Source organism: Anolis carolinensis, unplaced genomic scaffold, assembly GCF_035594765.1.
Source record: "Anolis carolinensis isolate JA03-04 unplaced genomic scaffold, rAnoCar3.1.pri scaffold_7, whole genome shotgun sequence".
Classification (NCBI taxonomy): domain Eukaryota; kingdom Metazoa; phylum Chordata; class Lepidosauria; order Squamata; family Dactyloidae; genus Anolis; species Anolis carolinensis.
Window position 1 is genome coordinate 19,699,981 of NW_026943818.1, and position 21,151 is coordinate 19,721,131.

At 38.6% G+C, this 21,151-nt stretch overlaps 1 protein-coding gene across 2 annotated transcripts in view; it reads right to left on the reverse strand.

Annotated features, from left to right (window-relative positions):
- Positions 1–6,430: 6,430 nt before the first annotated feature.
- The window catches only part of LOC103282677 (multidrug and toxin extrusion protein 2), a 48,282-nt gene continuing 33,561 nt past the window's right edge, over positions 6,431–21,151 (reverse strand). Inside the window, exons 2-18 of one of the 2 annotated variants that reach the window (XM_062960666.1) lie at positions 18,901–19,018; positions 18,668–18,769; positions 17,369–17,437; positions 17,146–17,294; positions 15,480–15,522; positions 13,849–13,893; positions 13,671–13,768; positions 12,814–12,911; positions 12,311–12,424; positions 11,718–11,785; positions 11,534–11,642; positions 10,050–10,125; positions 9,893–9,962; positions 9,678–9,810; positions 7,812–7,906; positions 7,599–7,731; positions 6,431–6,837 (exon numbers count right to left, since the gene is read on the reverse strand). In XM_062960666.1, coding sequence (XP_062816736.1) covers positions 6,632–6,837; positions 7,599–7,731; positions 7,812–7,906; positions 9,678–9,810; positions 9,893–9,962; positions 10,050–10,125; positions 11,534–11,642; positions 11,718–11,785; positions 12,311–12,424; positions 12,814–12,911; positions 13,671–13,768; positions 13,849–13,893; positions 15,480–15,522; positions 17,146–17,294; positions 17,369–17,437; positions 18,668–18,769; positions 18,901–19,018 — 1,726 coding nt within the window. In that variant the 3' untranslated portion in view covers positions 6,431–6,631. The remainder of the gene's footprint in view (positions 6,838–7,598; positions 7,732–7,811; positions 7,907–9,677; positions 9,811–9,892; positions 9,963–10,049; positions 10,126–11,533; positions 11,643–11,717; positions 11,786–12,310; positions 12,425–12,813; positions 12,912–13,670; positions 13,769–13,848; positions 13,894–15,479; positions 15,523–17,145; positions 17,295–17,368; positions 17,438–18,667; positions 18,770–18,900; positions 19,019–21,151) is intronic. The other variant, XM_062960667.1, reaches the window with a different exon arrangement.

A 21,151-nucleotide genomic window follows, 5' to 3' on the forward strand; every position in this document is an offset into this window, starting at 1 on the left:
TATGAAAAGCAAAGAGCGCCCCTGCAATGCAGAAATGGAACATAGAGGTATGAAAAGTGAAGAGCGCCCCTGCAATGCAGAATAGAACCTAGAGGTATGAAAAGCAAAGAGCGCCCCTGCAATGCAGAAATGGAACATAGAGGTATGAAAAGCAAAGAGCGCCCCTGCAATGCGGAATTGGAACATAGAGGTATGAAAAGGAAAGAGTGCCCCTGCAATGCAGAATAGAACATAGAAGTATGAAAAGCAAAGAGCGCCCCTGCAATGCGGAAATGGAACATAGAAGTATGAAAAGCAAAGAGCGCCCCTGCAATGCAGAATAGAACATAGAAGTATGAAAAGCAAAGAGCGCCCCTGCAATGCGGAAATGGAACATAGAGGTATGAAAAGCAAAGAGCGCCCCTGCAATGCAGAAATGGAACATAGAGGTATGAAAAGCAAAGAGCGCCCCTGCAATGCGGAAATGGAACATAGAAGTATGAAAAGTGAAGAGCGCCCCTGCAATGCAGAATAGAACATAGAAGTATGTAAAGTAAAGAGCGCCCCTGCAATGCGGAAATGGAACATAGAGGTATGAAAAGAAAAGAGCGCCCCTGCAATGCGGAAATGGAACATAGAGGTATGAAAAGCAAAGAGCGCCCCTGCAATGCGGAAATGGAACATAGAGGTATGAAAAGCAAAGAGCACCCCTGCAATGCAGAAATGGAACATAGAGGTATGAAAAGCAAAGAGCGCCCCTGCAATGCGGAAATGGAACATAGAAGTATGAAAAGTGAAGAGCGCCCCTGCAATGCAGAATAGAACATAGAAGTATGTAAAGTAAAGAGCGCCCCTGCAATGCGGAAATGGAACATAGAGGTATGAAAAGAAAAGAGCGCCCCTGCAATGCGGAAATGGAACATAGAGGTATGAAAAGCAAAGAGCGCCCCTGCAATGCAGAAATGGAACATAGAGGTATGAAAAGCAAAGAGCACCCCTGCAATGCGGAAATGGAACATAGAAGTATGAAAAGCAAAGAGCGCCCCTGCAATGCAGAAATGGAACATAGAGGTATGAAAAGCAAAGAGCGCCCCTGCAATGCAAAAATGGAACATAGAGGTATGAAAAGCAAAGAGCACCCCTGCTTTGAAGAAAGGGAACACAGAGGTATGAAAATTAAAGAGCACCCCTGCAATGAAGAAAAGCAACATAGAGGTAGGAAAGGTAAAGTACATTTTCCAGGCTGTCTATCCATATTCCAGAAGCATTCTCTCCTGACGTTTCGCCCACATCTATGGCAAGCATCCTCTGGGAAAGAGGGCGGTCTAGAAGCAGTGTTGTATTATTATTTTATTATTGTCAGGCGTATTAGAAAATTAAGCTAGGGGGGTTTATATCTCCTAGGCTCCAATGGCATTGATGTGTTGCAGAGTTTGTATGAGATGGTGGGAGTTGCAAACCTCTAACTCCCAAGTGTATAATTATTAGTATTAATATTAATTAAGAGTGCCGTGGCTCAAAGAAATGTCAATGATTTGGTAGACAGGCATGGCTTTGGGTCAGGTAGGGTTTTTTTTTTTTTTTTGCTGTCTGGGACCCACAGCTCTATGCTACAGAATCCTGGGAGTTGTAGTTTTGCACGGGCTTTTCTCAATCATGCGACTGACTTACACTACTGTGACGATGCAATGGAGGCACGTTTTGGCCCCACTTCCAATTGCCGTGGCTCTGTTCTGTGAGCCCCTGGGATCTGTAGTTTGCTGTGGTCTCACTGCTCTCTGATCGGGGGTGACGCAGTGTGACTCCCACTGGAACTTCTACGGCACATTGCGATGGAATCCCGGGATCTGTAGTTTGGCAGAAGAGGCAAAAGGCCTTGGAGAACTACACCTCCCAGGCTCCCATAACATTGAGCTGTTGCAAAGTTGCAGAGGTTACATGGGATGGTGGGAGTTGTAGTTTGGCAAGGCACCAGCACTCTTGGGCAGAGGGGGTGAAAGGCCTTACAAAACACTAACTTTCAAGATTATTAGTATTAGTCTTAATATTAGTATTATTTTAAACTGGCTGCAGTTCCCTACCTGACCATTTGATGGCAGCAGAGAGCAAAGAATCAGAGTTTCAAGGCAAGTGCAATATTCTTCTGTCCACAGGAGGGCGACAGACGGAAAAGCCATTAGGACTTAATGTAATATTAATTGATATTTCTTTGAGCCATGACAGTTTAAAATAATACTAATACTAATAATAATAATCTTGGGAGTGAGAGGTTTGCAAGGCCTTTCACCCCTCTGCCTAAGAGTGCCGGTGCCTTGTCAAACTACAACTCCCTCCATCCCATACCAACTCTGCAACAGCTCAATGCCATTGGAGCCTAGGAGATATAAACTCCCCTTGCTTAGTTTTCCAATAAGAATAAAATAATAAGAATAAAATAATAATAAATCTTTATTTCTAGACTGCCCTCTCTCCGCAGAGGATGCCTGCCATAGATGTGGGCAAAACGTCAGGAGAGAATGCTTCTGGAACATGGTATTGCAGCCCGGAAAATGCACAACAACCCAGTGATTCCGGCCATGAAAGCCTTCGACAACACACCGGGAGATATAGTTTGTTAGGCCTGTCGCCTCCTCTGCCAAAATACATGCTGTAGAACCCTGGGAGGTCTAGTTTTACAAGGGCCCCAACCAGATAGTTCTGGTGCCATGTCAAACTGCAACTCCCAGGAGCCATTAGACTGGCATGGCTTTGGGTCAGGAAGTTTCTCTTTGCTGTCTGGGACCCACAGCTCAGTGCTACGGAATCCTGGGAGTTGTAGTTTTCCAAGGTCTTGTTGAACTAGACCTCCCAGCCTCTCATACAGTTTTGTAACTGAAGTGCATCACTGCCACAGCTCAATGTTATGGGAGCCTGGGAGGTGTAGTTCTCCAAGGCCTTTTGTCTCCTCTGCCAAACTACAGCTCCCAGGATTGAATAGCAATAGGCCATAGAAGTTCCAGTTCCCTCCTTTCAGGGAGTTATGGGAGCACGGCAAACTACAGATCCCAGAGCCCCACAGCACAGAGCCATAGCAATTGGAAGTGGGGCCAAAACATGCCTCCATTGCACCGTCGCAGTGGGGTGAGTCAGTGGCATGATTGAGAGAAGCCCTTGCAAAACTACAACTCCCAGGATTCCATAGCACTGAGCTATGGGTCCCAGACAGCAAAGAGAAAGTCCCTGACCCATAGCCATGCCTGTCTCCATTGTGGGATCCTTTGGAGGGAAAATATAACACTGAGGTTGCACTTCCGTAACTGACCATTTGATGGCAGCAGAGAGCTAAGAATCACAATTTGAAGCCAAGTGCAATATTCTTCTGTCCACAGGAGGGCGACAAACGGAAAAGCCATTAGGACTTAATGTAATATTAATTGATATTTCTTTGAGCCAGGACAGTTTAAAATAATACTAATACTACTAATAATAATCTTGGGAGTGAGAGGTTTGCAAGACCTTTCACCCCCTCTGCCCAGGAGTGCCGGTGCCTTCCCAAACTACAACTCCCACCATCCCATTCAATCTCTGCAACTTTGCATCAGCTCAATGCTATGGGAACCTGAGTGATATAGTTTGCTAGGCCTTGCGGCTCCTCTGCCAAACTACATGCTATAGGACCCTGGGAGGTCTAGTTTTACAAGGGTGCGAACCAGATAGTTCTAGTGCCATGCGAAACTGCAGCTCCCAGGATCCCACAATGTAGACAGACATGGCTTTGGGTCAGGTAGTTTCTTTTTGCTGTCTAGGACCCAAAGCTTTTGCAAAAGCCTTGCCTGTCTACACTATGAGATCCTTGTATTCTTATCCTTTTCTCACCCCAAGTTTTAATTATAGTGTCTCATGCGGCCCGCCCTGAGAGATAGATATATATATATATATATATATATATATATATATATATATATATATATATATATAGTGTTGCAGTGTATATGATTATTTATTGTATTGTTTAATTGTATTGTGATATGTTGTTTTATATTTTGCTATATTGTACTGTTCTGGGCATGGCCCCATGTAAGCCGCCCCGAGTCCCCGTTGGGGAGATGGTGGCGGGGTATAAATAAAGTTTTATTATTATTATTATTATTATTATTATTATTATTATTATTATTATCCTGGGAACTGTTGTTTGGCATGGCACCAGCACTGTATGGCTCAAACCCTCTTAGAACTAGATCTTCCAGGGTTCTGTAGTAAAATTCTAATTTTCCAATACTGTGGGCCAGACTGGATTTTTTTATTCGACTACTTCCAACGATGAGGCTCCAGCATTCTTGGGCAGAGGAGGCAACAGGCAAAACTTCAACTCCCAGGATATTATTGTTGTTGCTGTTAGTAGTAGTAGGAATACTTGTTGCCTATGCCCTCCCCCCATCACCAACTGATGCTCTGGGGCCAATATATAATATAGAATAATAATAATAATAATAATAATAATAATAATAATAATAATGTATATACATATAATATTGATAATTATATTATAATGTAATACAATACAATACCAATCGTAATATAATAATATTAATTATATATTACATGTGATATTACTAATAATAATACAGTATGGTGGCATAGTGCAATATAGTAATATATAATACTAATGTTGTGCTATGCTAATAATATAATATATTGTACGTACATATAATTTGTAAGCCTCTCTGAAAGGAAAATAGAAGGACAAAACCCCAAAAGTGATGGGTTCTAGAAAAATAAAAACTCAAGGCTGCTCTTCCCTGTTTGACCACTTGATGGCAGCAAAGGATTGCAGATCAGAATCTCAAGGCAATATTGGGAGAAATATAACACAGAGGCGCAATTCTCCATTTGGCCACTTGATGGCAGCAAAGGACTGCAAATCAGAATTTCAAGGCAAGTGCAATATTCTTTTGTCCACACGAGGGCAGCAAAGGGATTTACCTATTGTATGATTATAGGAATTTTACACAATAATAATAATAACACCAAAAATAATAGAGTTTGGAAAGGTCTTTCAATTCCTCTGCCCAAGGGTGCTGGTACCTTGCCAAACTACATCTCCCACCATTCCATACAAGCTCTGCCACTCTGCAAAGGCTTTGCCTGTCTACACTATGAGACCCTGGGAACTGTAGTTTGGCCTGGCACCAGCACTATATGGCTGAAACCCTTGTAGAACTAGACCTCCCAGGGTTCTTTAGCAAAATTCTATTTTCCACTGCTGTGGGCCAGGCTGGATTTTTTAAAATTAGGCTATTTCCATTGTCGGGGCTCCAGCATTCTTGGGTAGAGGAGGCGACAGACAAAACTTCAACTCCCAGGATATTTTTGTTGTTGTTGCTGCTTTTAGTAGTAGTAGTAATACTGATACGAACTGATGCTCTGGGGCCAATATACAATATAATATACAATAATATAATATAATATATACACATATAATATTGATAATTATTTTATAAAGTAATACAATATAATACTAATAGTAATATAATAATATTAATTATATATTACATGTACATGTACATATATTACTAATAATAATACAGTATTTTGGCATAGTACAATATAGTAATATATAATACTGATTTTGTGTTATGCTAATAATATAATATATTGTACGTACATATAATTTGTAAGCCTCTCCGAAAGCAGGAAGGCAGAATGAAAGGAAAATAGAAGGGAAAAAAACCCAAAAGGTTATGGGTTTTAGAAAATTAAAAACTCAAGGCTGCTTTTCTCTGTGTGACCACTTGAGGGCAGCAAAGGACTGCAAATCAGAATCTCAAGGCAATATTGGGGGAAATATAACACAGAGGCGCAGTTCTCCATTTGGCCACTTGATGGCAGCAAAGGACTGCAAATCAGAATCTCAATGCGAGGGCAATATTATTTTGTCCACAGGAGGGCAGCAAAGGGAATCACCTATTATATGATTATAGTAATTTTAAAGAATAATAATACTACTAACACTAAAAATAATAAGAGTTTTGCAAGGCCTTTGAACTCCTCTGCCCAAGGGTGCTGGTACCTTGCCAAACTACATCTCCCACTATCCCATACAAGCTCTGCCACTCTGCAAAGGCCTTGCCTGTCTACACTATGAGACCCTGTGCATTTTCCGGGCTGACTGACCATGTTCCAGAAGCATTCCCTCCTGACGTTTCGCCCACATCTATGCCGGGCATCCACTGGAGAGAGAGGGCAGTCTAGAAATAAAGTTTTATTATTATTTATTATTATTGTTATTATTTTATTCTTATTGGAAAACTAAGCAAGGGGGGTTTATATCTCCTAGGCTGCAATGGCATTGAGCTGTTGCAGAGTTTGTATGGGATGGTGGGAGTTGTAGTTTTTTTAAAGACACCAACCAAAAGAGCACTTCCGCTTCTGATCTTTTATTTCATATCTATGTCTGCATATAACAACACTATTACAGTCTAGAAAGATTATTTATTTATTTATTATATGGAACGAAAAGAAAAAAAGATGGCTATCCCTAAGTTTAATAAATACGGATCGCCTTGAAACGTATGTGTTTTGGCATACTAGATTCGAATCTGGGTTCTAGATCCATATCTGGGTTCTAGATTCAGGTATTTGCTGGAATCCTTGTGCATTGCTTTGCATGGAGCTAAATGGTGAGGAAGCGGACTATAACTCCCAAGGCCAGGACAGCCAAGGCAGCTCCGGCGGCCAGTCCTCGCCGCACCAGCAGCTGTTTGGTGGTCAGCACTTGGCCCACGACTGCAACGCCCATCGTCCCCTCGGCCTGGTAGGTCGACCCATCTGCTGAGCTGAAGCGGAGCAGCACCACTCCATTCGGGGCGTCCGCCGGCCCTTTAAAGCACAAAGAGAAGGGACGTTAAAGGTTAATAATAATAATAATAATAATTTAATAATATTAAAATAATTTATTATTTACAATTATTTTTATTTATTTTATTATTATTTATTATTTATTTATTTATTTATTATTTTTATTTATTTTATTATTTTTATTAAAATAATTTATTATTTACAATTATTTTTATTTATTTTATTATTTTTATTTATTTATTTATTTATTTATTATTTTCATTTATTTTAATTTATTTTAGTAATAATAATAATATGTTTTAATAACAAAATAAAATAATGATAAAACCATAATATTCCAATAAGAATGATAAAACATTTAATAATAATATAAATAATATTTTAATAATATTAATCACTATAAAATATATACAGTACCAAAATATACCACAATAGATATGATACACGACCCTTACTTTATACTACAGTAGAGTCTCACTTATCCAACACTCGCTTATCCAACGTTCTGGATTATCCAACGCTTTTTTGTAGTCAATGTTTTCAATACATCATGAATTTTTGGTGCCAGGTTCGTAAATTCAGTAATTTCTACATTTAATTACTGTGTATTGAACTATTTTTTCTGTCCCCTGAGCCAAGCAGTGCTGGGAGTTGCAGTCCAACCCTAACAAGGGCCACTCCCAAACTAAGGGCAAGAAATGCTGGGAGTTGTAGTCTGGCTACAGTGAAAGCCACTCCGAAGCCAAGGGATGCTGGGAGTTGTAGTCTCATCATGACTGTACCGGATATATGTTGAATATGGCTGCCTTCTGCACCAACAATGGAGGGCACCGTCTTTGTTGGGCCAGGAGTCGAATTCGAATCCTCTGTCGTCGTTGTCGTCGGCTTCGGAGTCAATCCTGCGCGGTGCTGGGCCTACGATGAAGTCCATATTATAGGGTGAATATACCCTTGTTGGGGATGATAGGACTTGGAGTCCAAGGAGAGCCTCTTACCTCCTCGGCCACCTGCTTCCAGTTCATCTTGGCAATGTAGGCAATGGAGAACGTTGAAGGAATCAGGGCGCAAACCAGCATCCCGACCCAAAGCCCTTGGGGAAGAAAAGTGAGTGCTATTCTCTCCATTGACCACTAGATGCCGATAGAGTCGAGCATTGTTCTATTAGATTAGAATAAAAGTGAGTGCTATTCTCTGCATTGACCACTAGATGCCGATAGAGTCGAGCATTGTTCTATTAGATTAGAATAAAAGTGAGTGCTATTCTCTCCATTGACCACTAGATGCCGATAGAGTCGAGCATTGTTCTATTAGATTAGAATAAAAGTGAGTGCTATTCTCTGCATTGACCACTAGATGCCGATAGAGTCGAGCATTGTTCTATTAGATTAGAATAAAAGTGAGTGCTATTCTCTCCATTGACCACTAGATGCCGATAGAGTCTAGCATTGTTCTATTAGATTAGAATAAAAGTGAGTGCTATTCTCTCCATTGACCACTAGATGTCGATAGAGTCGAGCATTGTTCTATTAGATTAGAATAAAAGTGAGTGCTATTCTCTCCATTGACCACTAGATGCCGATAGAGTCTAGCATTGTTCTATTAGATTAGAATAAAAGTGAGTGCTATTCTCTCCATTGACCACTAGATGCCGATAGAGTCGAGCATTGTTCTATTAGATTAGAATAAAAGTGAGTGCTATTCTCTCCATTGACCACTAGATGCCGATAGAGTCGAGCATTGTTCTATTAGATTAGAATAAAAGTGAGTGCTATTCTCTCCATTGACCACTAGATGCCGATAGAGTCGAGCATTGTTCTATTAGATTAGAATAAAAGTGAGTGCTATTCTCTCCATTGACCACTAGATGCCGATAGAGTCGAGCATTGTTCTATTAGATTAGAATAAAAGTGAGTGCTATTCTCTCCATTGACCACTAGATGCCGATAGAGTCGAGCATTGTTCTATTAGATTAGAATAAAAGTGAGTGCTATTCTCTGTATTGACCACTAGATGCCGATAGAGTCTAGCATTGTTCTATTAGATTAGAATAAAAGTGAGTGCTATTCTCTCCATTGACCACTAGATGCCGATAGAGTCTAGCATTGTTCTATTAAATTAGAATAAAAGTGAGTGCTATTCTCTCCATTGACCACTAGATGTCGATATATACAGAAGAGTCTCACTTATCCAACACTCGCGTATCCAACGTTCTGGATTATCCAACGCATTTTTGTAGTCAGTTTTCAGTACATCGTGATATTTTGGTGCTAAATTCGTAAATACAGTAATTACTACATAGCATTACTGCGTATTGAACTACTTTTCCTGCCAAATTTGTTGTATAACATGATGTTTGGATGCTTCATTTGTAAAATCATAACCTAATTTGATGTTTAATAGGCTTTTCTTTAATCTCTCCTTATTATCCAACATACTCGCTTATCCAACATCCTGCCGGCCCGTTTATGTTGGATAAGCGAGACTCTACTGTATAATATATAACATGATGTTTGGATGCTTCATTTGTAAAATCATAACCTAATTTGATGTTGAATAGGCTTTTCTTTAATTGCTCCTTATTATCCAACATACTTCCTTATCCAACGTTCTGCCGGCCCGTTTACGTTGGATAAGCGAGACTCTACTGTACTAGCATTGTTCTATTAGATTAGAATAAAAGCGAATGCTATTCTCTATATTGACCACTAGATGTCGATAGAGACTAGCATTGTTCTATTAGATTAGAATAAAAATGAGTGCTATTCCTTCCATGGACACTAGATGTCACTAGAGGGCTGTTCTAATTCTGCTTTAAGGGTGCTGCAAGTGGGCCCGGGTTCGAATTCCGCACATTATGTTACCTATCAGTCCGATTTTGGCCACGAAAATCAACACGACGCCCACCGGCAGGCCGACGGCATAATAGCCGACGGCGTTGAAGATGGCGCCGAGCTTTTGCTTCCCGGTCCCCCGCAGAATGCCGCTGGTTGTGGCCTGCGAACGAGAGAAAGAGAGAGTTGATATTCCTATACAACGTTGCTTTCCTTGGATCGCACCTCCCATCGTCCTGACTTACGGAGAGGGCCTCGAAGAGGTGGAAAGCGATATAGACGGGCATCACCCAGGCCACGAGTTCGATCACCTCCCTGTAACGGAAGAAGGAAAGAAGGGATTCACCGCCGGGGAGAAACGAGTATTAATTAATTAATCGGAGGTATTTAATTGTCACTCACGCGTCGCTCGTAAAGATGTATGCCAAGACGTCCTTGGTGGCCGTCAGAATGATGCACATCACGAAGACAAAGCACACTGCGGGGAAGAAAGAGCAGTTCCTTATCAGTGCCTTAGCAGTACCTATTTACCTACTCACATTTTGCTTCCAAGCTGCTAGGTAGGCATAAGCTGGGCTACAGGCTAGGAGCTCACCCTGACCTGGGTTTCGAACCATCTGCCTTTTGATTTGGCAAGATTTTCTATCATAATATAAGATTTAGGATGATATTGCACAGATGCAACCAAGGAAGACTTAAAAAAATGGACGCCCGAGGCATCAATGGTAATGTCATCGCAAACGTAACCATAATAATAAGATAATGATAATAATTATAATTTGAATAATAATGATAATATATGATAATTATATGATAATAAAATACATAATACAATAATAATAAATAATAATTCGACTCCAAATCCCGCTGTTAGCTCCAGCTCCTCCCAACCTAGCAGTTCGAAAACATGCAAATGTGAGTAGATCAATAGGTACTGCTCCGGCGGGAATGTAACGGCGCTCCGTACAGTCATGCCGACCACGTGACCTTGGAGGTGTCTATGAACAACACCGGCTCTTTGGCTTAGAAATGGAGATGAGCACCAACCCCCAGAATGCGAGTAGATCAATAGGTACTGCTCCCGCGGGAAGGTAACAGCGCTCCATGCAGTCATGCCAACCACGTGACCTTGGAGGTGTCTATGAACAACGCCGGCTCTTTGGCTTAGAAAGAGAGATGAGCACCAACCCCCAGAGTCGGACACTTATACCTTTAATACTATAATATATATATAATATTCGGTAAAGGTAAAGGTTTTCCCTTGACATTAAGTCCAGGGAGGCGGCGTGTATATATAATATTATAATATATAATAATATATATAATATATAAGCTTCATACAGATATTATTAGTATAATGATAATAATACTACTATAGAATTATGATAATAATACTATAACATTAATTATTATGATCGGTAAAGTATAATAAATTATAATATAAATATTATACAATAAATAGGTATCTAATAAATCATGAAATAAAATATGATAATAATTAATAATAATAATTATAATTATAATAATAATGCCGTGCCAAAAGATCTCAGCTGGCATTTGGAAACAATACATTGATAAAATTACGATCTGCCAACTGCAAAAGGCCACCCTACTGGGATCTGCGCGCATCATCTGAAAATACATCACACAGTCCTAGACACTTGGGAAGTGTTTGACTTGTGATTTTGTGATACGAAATCCAGCATATCTAACTTGTTTGCTGTGTCATAAAATAATAATAATAATAATAATAATAATAATAATAATAATAATAATAATAATAATGGGAAGTGTTTGACTTGTGATTTTGTGATACGAAATCCAGCATATCTATCTTGTTTGCTGTGTCATAATAAAATAAAATAATAATAAATAATAATCTCTACCTGAACATATAATGGCGACCACTGAGGATTTCCGGGCCTCTTCTATATCTCCAGCTCCTAAGGCGTTTCCCACTTGGACACTGACGGCTGCACTGATGCCAAAGGGAATCTGGGGAGAAGTATTAGAATATATCTATCTATCTATATATATAATTCAGATCATAATACGAGACTGACTCCTCACCATATAAACCACGGTGGCCACTTCGTAAATGATGGATTGTGCCGACAATTGGAGGACACTCAAGAGACCTGGTGGGAAAGATAGATATATATTTTAGGCATGTGCAAAAAATTCGGATGAGCTCTAGGGTCTCTTCCAATTCTAGGATGTATATCAGTCCTAAAAGTCCTATTTAGTCCTAAAAGGCCTCTCAGGAGAGGTATAGAGGCTCAGCCCTATTTCAGGCTCTTGGAAGAAGGCCCCGCCCCCTTCCCTAGCCCCGCCCTTTAGTCCTAAAAGGCCTCTCAGGAGAAATATAGAGGCTCAGCCCTGTCTCAGGCTCTTGGAAGGAGGCCCCGCCCCCTTCCCTAGCCCCGCCCTTTAGTCCTAAAAGGCCTCTCAGGAGAAATATAGAGGCTCAGCCCTGTCTCGGGCTCTTGTAAAGAAGCCACGCCCACTCCTCTAGCTCCGCCCCCTGTGTCCTAACAGGCGCCTCAGGGGCTCAGCCTTGTCTCCGGCACTGGGGATGTATATATATATATATATGAGTGGGAAGGGCTTAGCACTGGTTCCGCCCACTAGCCCTTGTGGCTCCGCCCCCTGCCTTCACTGACCAATCAGGAAGCTCCCGATTTCGAAGGTCCACCACTCAATGCAGGTCATCAGCATGCTGGGCACGGCCAGCGACATGAAGACGTCCCACTCCTGGAGGCATTCAATGGACCAGCCTTGGGGGCGGAAATCAGATATATTGATCCCCATAAATAATAATAATAATAATAATAATAATAATAATAATAATAATAATAATAATAATAATAATATAAAATGCACTATAAAATATAATATCAAAGTATAAAATAAAAAGAGTAAAACAGAATAAAGTAATAAAGTATAAAATATGTAATATCAAAAAAATAAAAGTAACATATAATGTATAATATCAACTAAAATATCAAAATTAAAATATCACAGAAAACAAAGGAATATACAATAAAATAATAACATAAAATATATAATATAATATCCAATAAAATATCAAAATTAAAATATTGCTTAAAACAAAGGAATATAAATTAGAATAATAACATAAAATATATAATATAATATAATATACCTCCCCAGGTTTCCACATGGAGCTTCTTCCATCGAATGTATAGGAAAAGGGAGATGGCCTGGGAATACTGAGCAATGGTGTTGGCCCAAGCTGAGCCCCTAGTGGTAAATCGAGGAATTACACATTAAACACATTGTTGTTATTATTATTATTATTATTATTATTATTATTATTATTTCATTAAAATATATTATTATCATTACATTATTTTATTATGCATAATAATAAATAAATAAATAAATAAATTGTAAATAAAATATATTATTATTGTTTTGTTTTAATTCATTCAAATATTATATTATTATTACATTGCCTTAATAATAATAATAATAATAATAATAATAATAATAATAATAATAATAATAATATATTGGAAATAAAATTGGAAATAAAATATATTATGATTTTATTAAGGGAGAATACTGAGCAATGGTGTTGGCCCAAGCTGAGCCCCTAGTGGTAAATTGAGGAATTACACATTAAACACATTATTATTATTATTATTATTATTATTATTATTATTATTATTATTATTTCATTAAAACATATTGTTATTACATTGTTTTACTATTATTATTATTAATAATAAATGAATTGGAAATAAAATATTATTATTATTAGTTTTAATTCATTAAAATATTATATTATTATTACATTGCCTTAACAATAATAATAATTAATTGTAAATAAAATATATTACGATTGTGGTTTTGTTTTAATTCATTCAAATATATTATATTATTTTATTATCGTTGTTGTTTTGTTTTAATTCATTAAAATATTATACTATTATTCTTACATTATTTTTCTATTATTAATAATAATAAATCGATTGGAAATATAATAGCAGAACAGACCTCACTCCCATCTCAAGCTGATAAAGGAAGATATAGTTCGCAATTAAGTTGACGACGTTCCCTGCGATTCCGCAAAGGACTTCCGGCCAAATGATCCTCTGAAATAGTAAATAAGTAAATAAATTCCCAAATAATAGAAACTTTTGTTTAAATCAGATGAAGCAAGAGATCAACTGACCTGGTTCTGCAAATATCTCGTCTGGATCTGATAAATAAAAGCAGCCTGCAGGGCAAGAAATAGTTAATATAACTGCGGGAAATCTGAAGGAATTAAAAAAAAGATATAATATAAGAATATAATAATATTATAATAGAATAGAATATAGAATGGATGAGAATGGAATATAATAATAGAATATTATAATAGAATAGAATATTATAATAGAATAAAGGAATAGAATAATACAATAAAATACTATATTATAATATAATAAAAGAATAGATAATAATATAATATAATGTGTAATATAACATAGAATGGACAAGAATAATGGAATATAATAGAATGTAAGAATAGATTATTAGAATAGAAAAAAGGAACAGAATAATACAAAAAGACTATATTATAATATTATAGTATATAATATAATATAATATAAGAATAGAATAATAATATAATATAATGTAGAATGGACGAGAATAATGGAATATAATAGAATATTAGAATAGAAAAAAGGAACAGAATAATACAATAAAATACTATATTATAATATATAATATAAGAATACAATAATAATATAATATATTATGTAATATAATGTGGAATGGATGAGAATAATAGACTATAATAGAATGTAAGAATATAATAGAATATTAGAATAGAATAAAAGAACAGAACAATACAATAAAATGCTATATTATAATATAATAATAATATAATATCATATAAGAATAGAATAATAATAATATAATGTGTAATATAATGTAGAATGGATGAGAATAATGGACTATAATAGAATGTAAGAATATAATAAAATATTAGAACAGAATAAAATAACAGAATAATACAACAAAATACTATATTATGATATAATAATAATATAATATCATATAAGAATAGAATAATAATAATAATATAATGTGTAATATAATGTAGAATGGATGAGAATAATGGAATATAATAGAATGTAAGAATATAATAGAATATTAGAATAGAATAAAAGAACAGAACAATACAATAAAATACTATATTATAATATATAAGAATATAATAATGATATAATATTATGTGTAATATAATGTAGAATGGATGAGAATAATGGACTATAATAGAATATAATAGAATATTAGAATAGAATAGAATAATATTATAATAAAATTAGAATAGAATAAAGGAATATTATAATATATAATATAATATGAGCTAGAAGAAATGCAACATTATATAATAGAATAGAATAACTGAATATACTCTAGTTATATAAAAATATGCAATGTGTATAATTAGGACGGAGTTAACAACAAAACCCCTGGGCCAAGTCACACCAAATTTGGCCACAATATTCATCACTTTTCAAGGAGTGACTTTGCAGCTTCAAAGCCTGGCTGCTTCATACTAGGGTACTCCGTTGTTGGCCAGCTTGAATACCATTGAATAGCCTTGCAGCTTCAAAGCCTGGCTGCTTCCTACCTAGGCCACCTTGAATGCCACAAAGAAAACACCACTTAAGACTACGCCACAGCAACGCGTGGCTGGGAACAGCTAGTATAATATAATAATGCAACTGAATAGAATAATAGAATATAATATAGCAATATAATAATAGAATATAATAAAATACTAATGTAATGTCTCTTTTCCAAACGTACCGGAAGGGCTGGGATGAAGATCATGACGTAGACCTGGGTCAGCCTGAAAGGAGAAAGCGAGCAGGTGGGAATGAGGAAAGAATACAGAACGGCGGGACTAGAATGGCCATCATCCCCAATGCAGACAAATGTTATTAATCCAATAATAATAAAATAAATAATAAATATTAAAAATAATAAAACAGTATAATCTATATATATAAAAGGAGAATGGCATCGCTCCACCGGGCAAAACAACAAAACTAAAGGCCCCCCAACCTCAAAATTTGATAACAGAACCCATCATCCACGTCTCTAGGTTCATACAACAAAACTAGACATCCCCAACTTCCATGGGGCCTAAAAAAACCCAAAGACTGGAACACTCCATCTATACCTGCCCCCAGGCTTAGAAGCAGCAAGTCTACTCACTGCAATTCCAATTGGCCACAGCAACGCGTGGCAGAGCACAGCTAGTATCTATATATATAAAAACAACAAAACCACTGAACCAAACCACACCAAATTTGGCCACAAAATACGTCTTTTAAACAAAAAACCCTAGAAAAATAAAGTCCAAATTAGAGGAGGAGGAAGAGCTGTTTTTTCCCCTTGCTGCCAGTTAGAAGGGTAATTATTCTTTTTTCCCCAGTTTTTTTAATTTAAATTATTGAAAAATTTTGAATTTTACATATTCAGTACTTAAAACTTATACATTCTTTAACAAATTTGCAATACAGAGTTAGGTATATCATAGCTCCTATGGTATTTTCACTCTCTAACTATATTACATACTCATATTATTTACCTTTTGTTACCAGAAGGGTAATTATTCTTAATATTATTATTACAGTAGAGTCTCACTTATCCAACACTCGCTTATCCAACATTCTGGATTATCCAACGCATTTTTGTAGTCAATCTTTTCAATATTTAGTGATATTTTGGTGCTAAATTCATAAATACAGTAATTACTACATAGCATTACTGCGTATTGAACTACTTTTTATGCCAAATTTGTTGTCTAGCATGATGTTTTGGTGCTTCATTTGTAAAATCATAACCTAATTTGATGTTTAATAGGCTTTTCCTTAATGCCTCCTTATTTTATCCAACATATTCGCTTATCCAACATTCTGCCGGCCCGTTTATGTTGGATAAGTGAGACTCTACTGTATTGTGTTTTTGTGAACCATGAAAATGAACGCAATCTGCTCCAAATATTTAAAAAAACTCTAAAATCAGTAATTCAAGAGCAACCCTCTGAAAACAGTCAGGAAACAATCAGGGCCAGCTAACACCCCCCCCCCCAACAAAGGATTCCCCCAGGGAGGAAGCAGCCAGGCTTTGAAGCTGCACGGCTATTGCATGCTAATCATTCTGGCTAATTGCATCATTCATCCTTGCTTCCAACATAAAAAAAAACAACAACCAGAAATACTGTATATTAATAATAATAATAATACTTGTATGTTCACAAGCTTTAAGAAATAACATATACTAACGACACCCAATTCCTCAATAATATAAATAATATGAATATAAATAAATACTAAATACATAATACTTTATTTTCTATATCACCGCACTTTGCCACAGCAACGCGTGGCCGGGCACAGCTAGTTACATATAAAATTAAAATAAAATAATCATATAATGATAAGTAATAATAATAATAATGCAATACCGCGAGACCTCGGGGTCCTGCCGGATGAGCAGCAGGATCTGCTCGGTGTTGAGGAAGACGGCCCAGCAAGGGAAGCAGACCAGGAGCAGGATCAGGACGCCGCGCTGGAGGATGATGCCCACCCGCTTCATGTTCTTCCCTCCGTAGGTCTGCGGGCCAAAAGGGTTGGGTGGCCTTAAAGGGTCGGGTGGCCTTCCAGCCCGCCTTCAGCCCCCTTCCTTACCTGGGAGATGAGGGTGTCGCAGGCGGAGGACAAGCCGAAGCCCACCGAGACCCCGGTCACGTTGATCACCTGCCGAGGAAGGAGACGGGAACTAGGCATCCCGGGCCTTGGAGAACTAGGCATCCCGGGCCTTGGAGAACTAGACATCCCGGGCCTTTGGGAACGAGGCATCCCGGTCCTTAGGGAACTAGGCATCCCGGGCCTTGGAGAACTAGGCATCCCGGGCCTTTGGGAACGAGGCATCCCGGTCCTTAGGGAACTAGGCATCCCGGGCCTTTGGGAACGAGGCATCCCGGGCCTTGGAGAACTAGGCATCCCAGTCCTTAGGGAACTAGACATCCCGGGCCTTTGGGAACTAGACATCCCGGGCCTTGGAGAACTAGGAGTCCCGGGCCTTTGGGAACTAGGCATCCCGGGCCTTGTAGAACTAGGCGTCCTGGACCTTGGAGAACTAGGCATCCCAGTCCTTAGGGAACTAGACATCCCGGGCCTTTGGGAACTAGGCATCCCGGGCCTTGTAGAACTAGGCGTCCTGGACCTTGGGGAACTAGGCATCCCGGGCCTTGGAGAACTAGGCATCTCGGTCCTTAGGGAACTAGGCATCCCGGGCCTTGGAGAACTAGGCATCCCAGTCCTTAGGGAACTAGGCATCCCGGGCCTTGGAGAACTAGGCATCCTGGACCTTGGGGAACTAGGCATCCCGGGCCTTGGAGAACTAGGCATCCCGGGCCTTTGGGAACGAGGCATCCCGGTCCTTAGGGAACTAGGCATCCCGGGCCTTTGGGAACGAGGCATCCCGGGCCTTGGAGAACTAGGCATCCCAGTCCTTAGGGAACTAGACATCCCGGGCCTTTGGGAACTAGACATCCCGGGCCTTGGAGAACTAGGAGTCCCGGGCCTTTGGGAACTAGGCATCCCGGGCCTTGTAGAACTAGGCGTCCTGGACCTTGGAGAACTAGGCATCCCAGTCCTTAGGGAACTAGACATCCCGGGCCTTTGGGAACTAGGCATCCCGGGCCTTGTAGAACTAGGCGTCCTGGACCTTGGGGAACTAGGCATCCCGGGCCTTGGAGAACTAGGCATCTCGGTCCTTAGGGAACTAGGCATCCCGGGCCTTGGAGAACTAGGCATCCCAGTCCTTAGGGAACTAGGCATCCCGGGCCTTGGAGAACTAGGCATCCTGGACCTTGGGGAACTAGGCATCCCGGGCCTTGGAGAACTAGGCGTCCCAGGCCTTTGGGAACTAGGCATCCCGGGCCTTTGGGAACTACGCATCCCGGGAAGAGAAGGCCAACTCACGGCGATGGCCAGGGTGACGGAGGCCAGCTCCACTTTGCCCAAGTGTCCGCAGAAGATGGTGCTCACGACGTGGACCATGAAGACCAGGAGCTGGATCAGCGTCTGAAGGAAGAAGGGAGACACGGTGAAGGGAAGGAAATGGGAGGAAACAGAGCACTTGAATGGCCAAGAAGAGTGGAGGGTGAGCCCTGGCCCCTCGGGAGGGGGAGGATGGGACTCATAATGGGACTCACCAAGGGGGCGGCCAGGACCAGGATCTTCTTGGCTTCTCCCCAGGCGTTGGGGGGCAGCAGCCGGCAGAGTCGGGGCCTTTGGCTCCCCTTCCCCACGGCGGACGCGGCCTCCTCCATCCTGGTGGACAAATAATAATAATAATAATAATAAGGATATTAAGGATAAGGATAGGGATTGTGTGCCGGCGGCTGGGTCTGGCCTCTCTCTGGCCGTCCTTGCGTCTGCTCGGGGGTTTTGTCCAAAGGGCGAGGAGGGTCCGGCCTCCGTCCAGAAGCAACAGAGCAGATCTTCCCGGGCAGAGGGCCAGACCACGCCACGCAAAGGTCAAGCGGATCGCTTCTCAGGCCGCCTTCCCCTTGCAAAACAGAGCAAAGAAAGGGCACCAAGGCGCTAGTCCTCAATACAAAGAGCTCTCTAGTTCCTTGGGCTCATTTGTTTCATGACTACGGAAGGTTGGGAAATTTCGAGGTTTGGGGGGCCTTTAGTTTTGTTGTTTTGTTCGGCGCCGCGATCCCATCACTCTTTTATATATATAGTTGTGCAGAGCGGAATGAATGCCATTTGATCCCACTGGGGCAGCCACGGCTCAATGCTATAAATCCCTGGAAGTTGTAGTTTTGCACCGTCTTGATCCCAATGCGCCCCACCAAGCTCCAAATCCCAGGACTGCGTTGCATTAATTCTAGTGTTGAATTAATGACTGAGCCAAAGCGTAGGGAATGTTTAACCATTTGAACGCCTTCGTTGCTCATTTTAAGGTTATGTTAACCACCCACGGCCATTTATTTTTCATTTTCTTAATGTTTAGCCTTTTGGCCTTGACCGACATCCACGGCAAAGCCTTTGCCATTTCTCCCGCAAGGAACATCGAGAATATTGTTGAACTATAGATTGTGATATGTACGAATATTGGATAATAGTATTAATAATAGTATAAAATGAAAATGCATAATAACTAACAACTAAGAATAATGAAATGATCAAACTAAATTCATATATATATATATATATATATATATATATATAATGATGTATAAGACTATGAAAATATATTATAACATGCTTAAAATTTTGTAATGGTATCTGTTTTATATGATATGTTGTTTTGTAGATTGTTTTATATGAATTGTTGTTTTTACATTAGGCATTGAATTTTTGCCTGTTTATTGTAAGCCGCTTTGAGTCCCCTCGGGGAGAAAGGCGGGGTAAAAGTGATGTAAATAACTAACTAACTAACTATTATTTTATTTATTATTATAATATTTTATTTATTATTATTGCATTATTATTATTATTATTATTTATATATTATTTTATTTATTTATTTATTTATTAGACTTGTATACCGCTACTCCCAGTTTGGCTCAGAGCGGTTATATTATTATTATTAAAATATTATTATTTATCTCATTATAACTAAAGATAAATAATAATATAAAATAATAATAAATAATATACATAAACAATAAATAATAATATACAATTATAATAATAATAATAATAAATAAAAAGTATAATAATAATAAATAAAATATATAATAAAAATAAATAATAATATAAAATAATAATAAATAGTTATAATATATTATAATATATGAGAATAATATATAAGAAAAATAAAACAATATGTATAATTATTATGTAATAAATTAAATTCTGATGTATAATATGAAAATATATTATAACTTTTATATATATATATATATATATATATATATATATATAACAATAATATATATAAATATAAAGGTAAAGGTAAAGGTTTTCCCCTGAAGTTAGGTCCAGTCGTGACCGACTAATATAAATAGTTATATTATAATCTATATATATAAATGAGTGATGGCATCACGGCGACCAACAAAACAACAAAACTACAGTCCCCCAACCTCGAAATTTGACAACACAACCCATCATCCACGCCTCTAGGTTGATACAACAAAAAGAAAAGAAAAATAAAGTCCTAATTAGAGGGAAAGGAATAATTGTTTTTATCCAATTGCTGCCAGTTAGAGGACTAATCTCTGCCCACTTGGTCTCCTAGCAACCCACTCGGCCCAGGGGACAGGCCGAGTTAGGCCTCCCTTAGGCCTCTTCCACAGATTTTCTGATTTGCACTGGATTATATGGCAGTGTAGACTCAAGGCCCTTCCACACAGCTATATAACCCATTTATAATGGACTTAATGCCAGGGGAAAACCTTTACCTTTTACCTTAACTACCACCAATTCCTCAATACTTTATTTCCCATA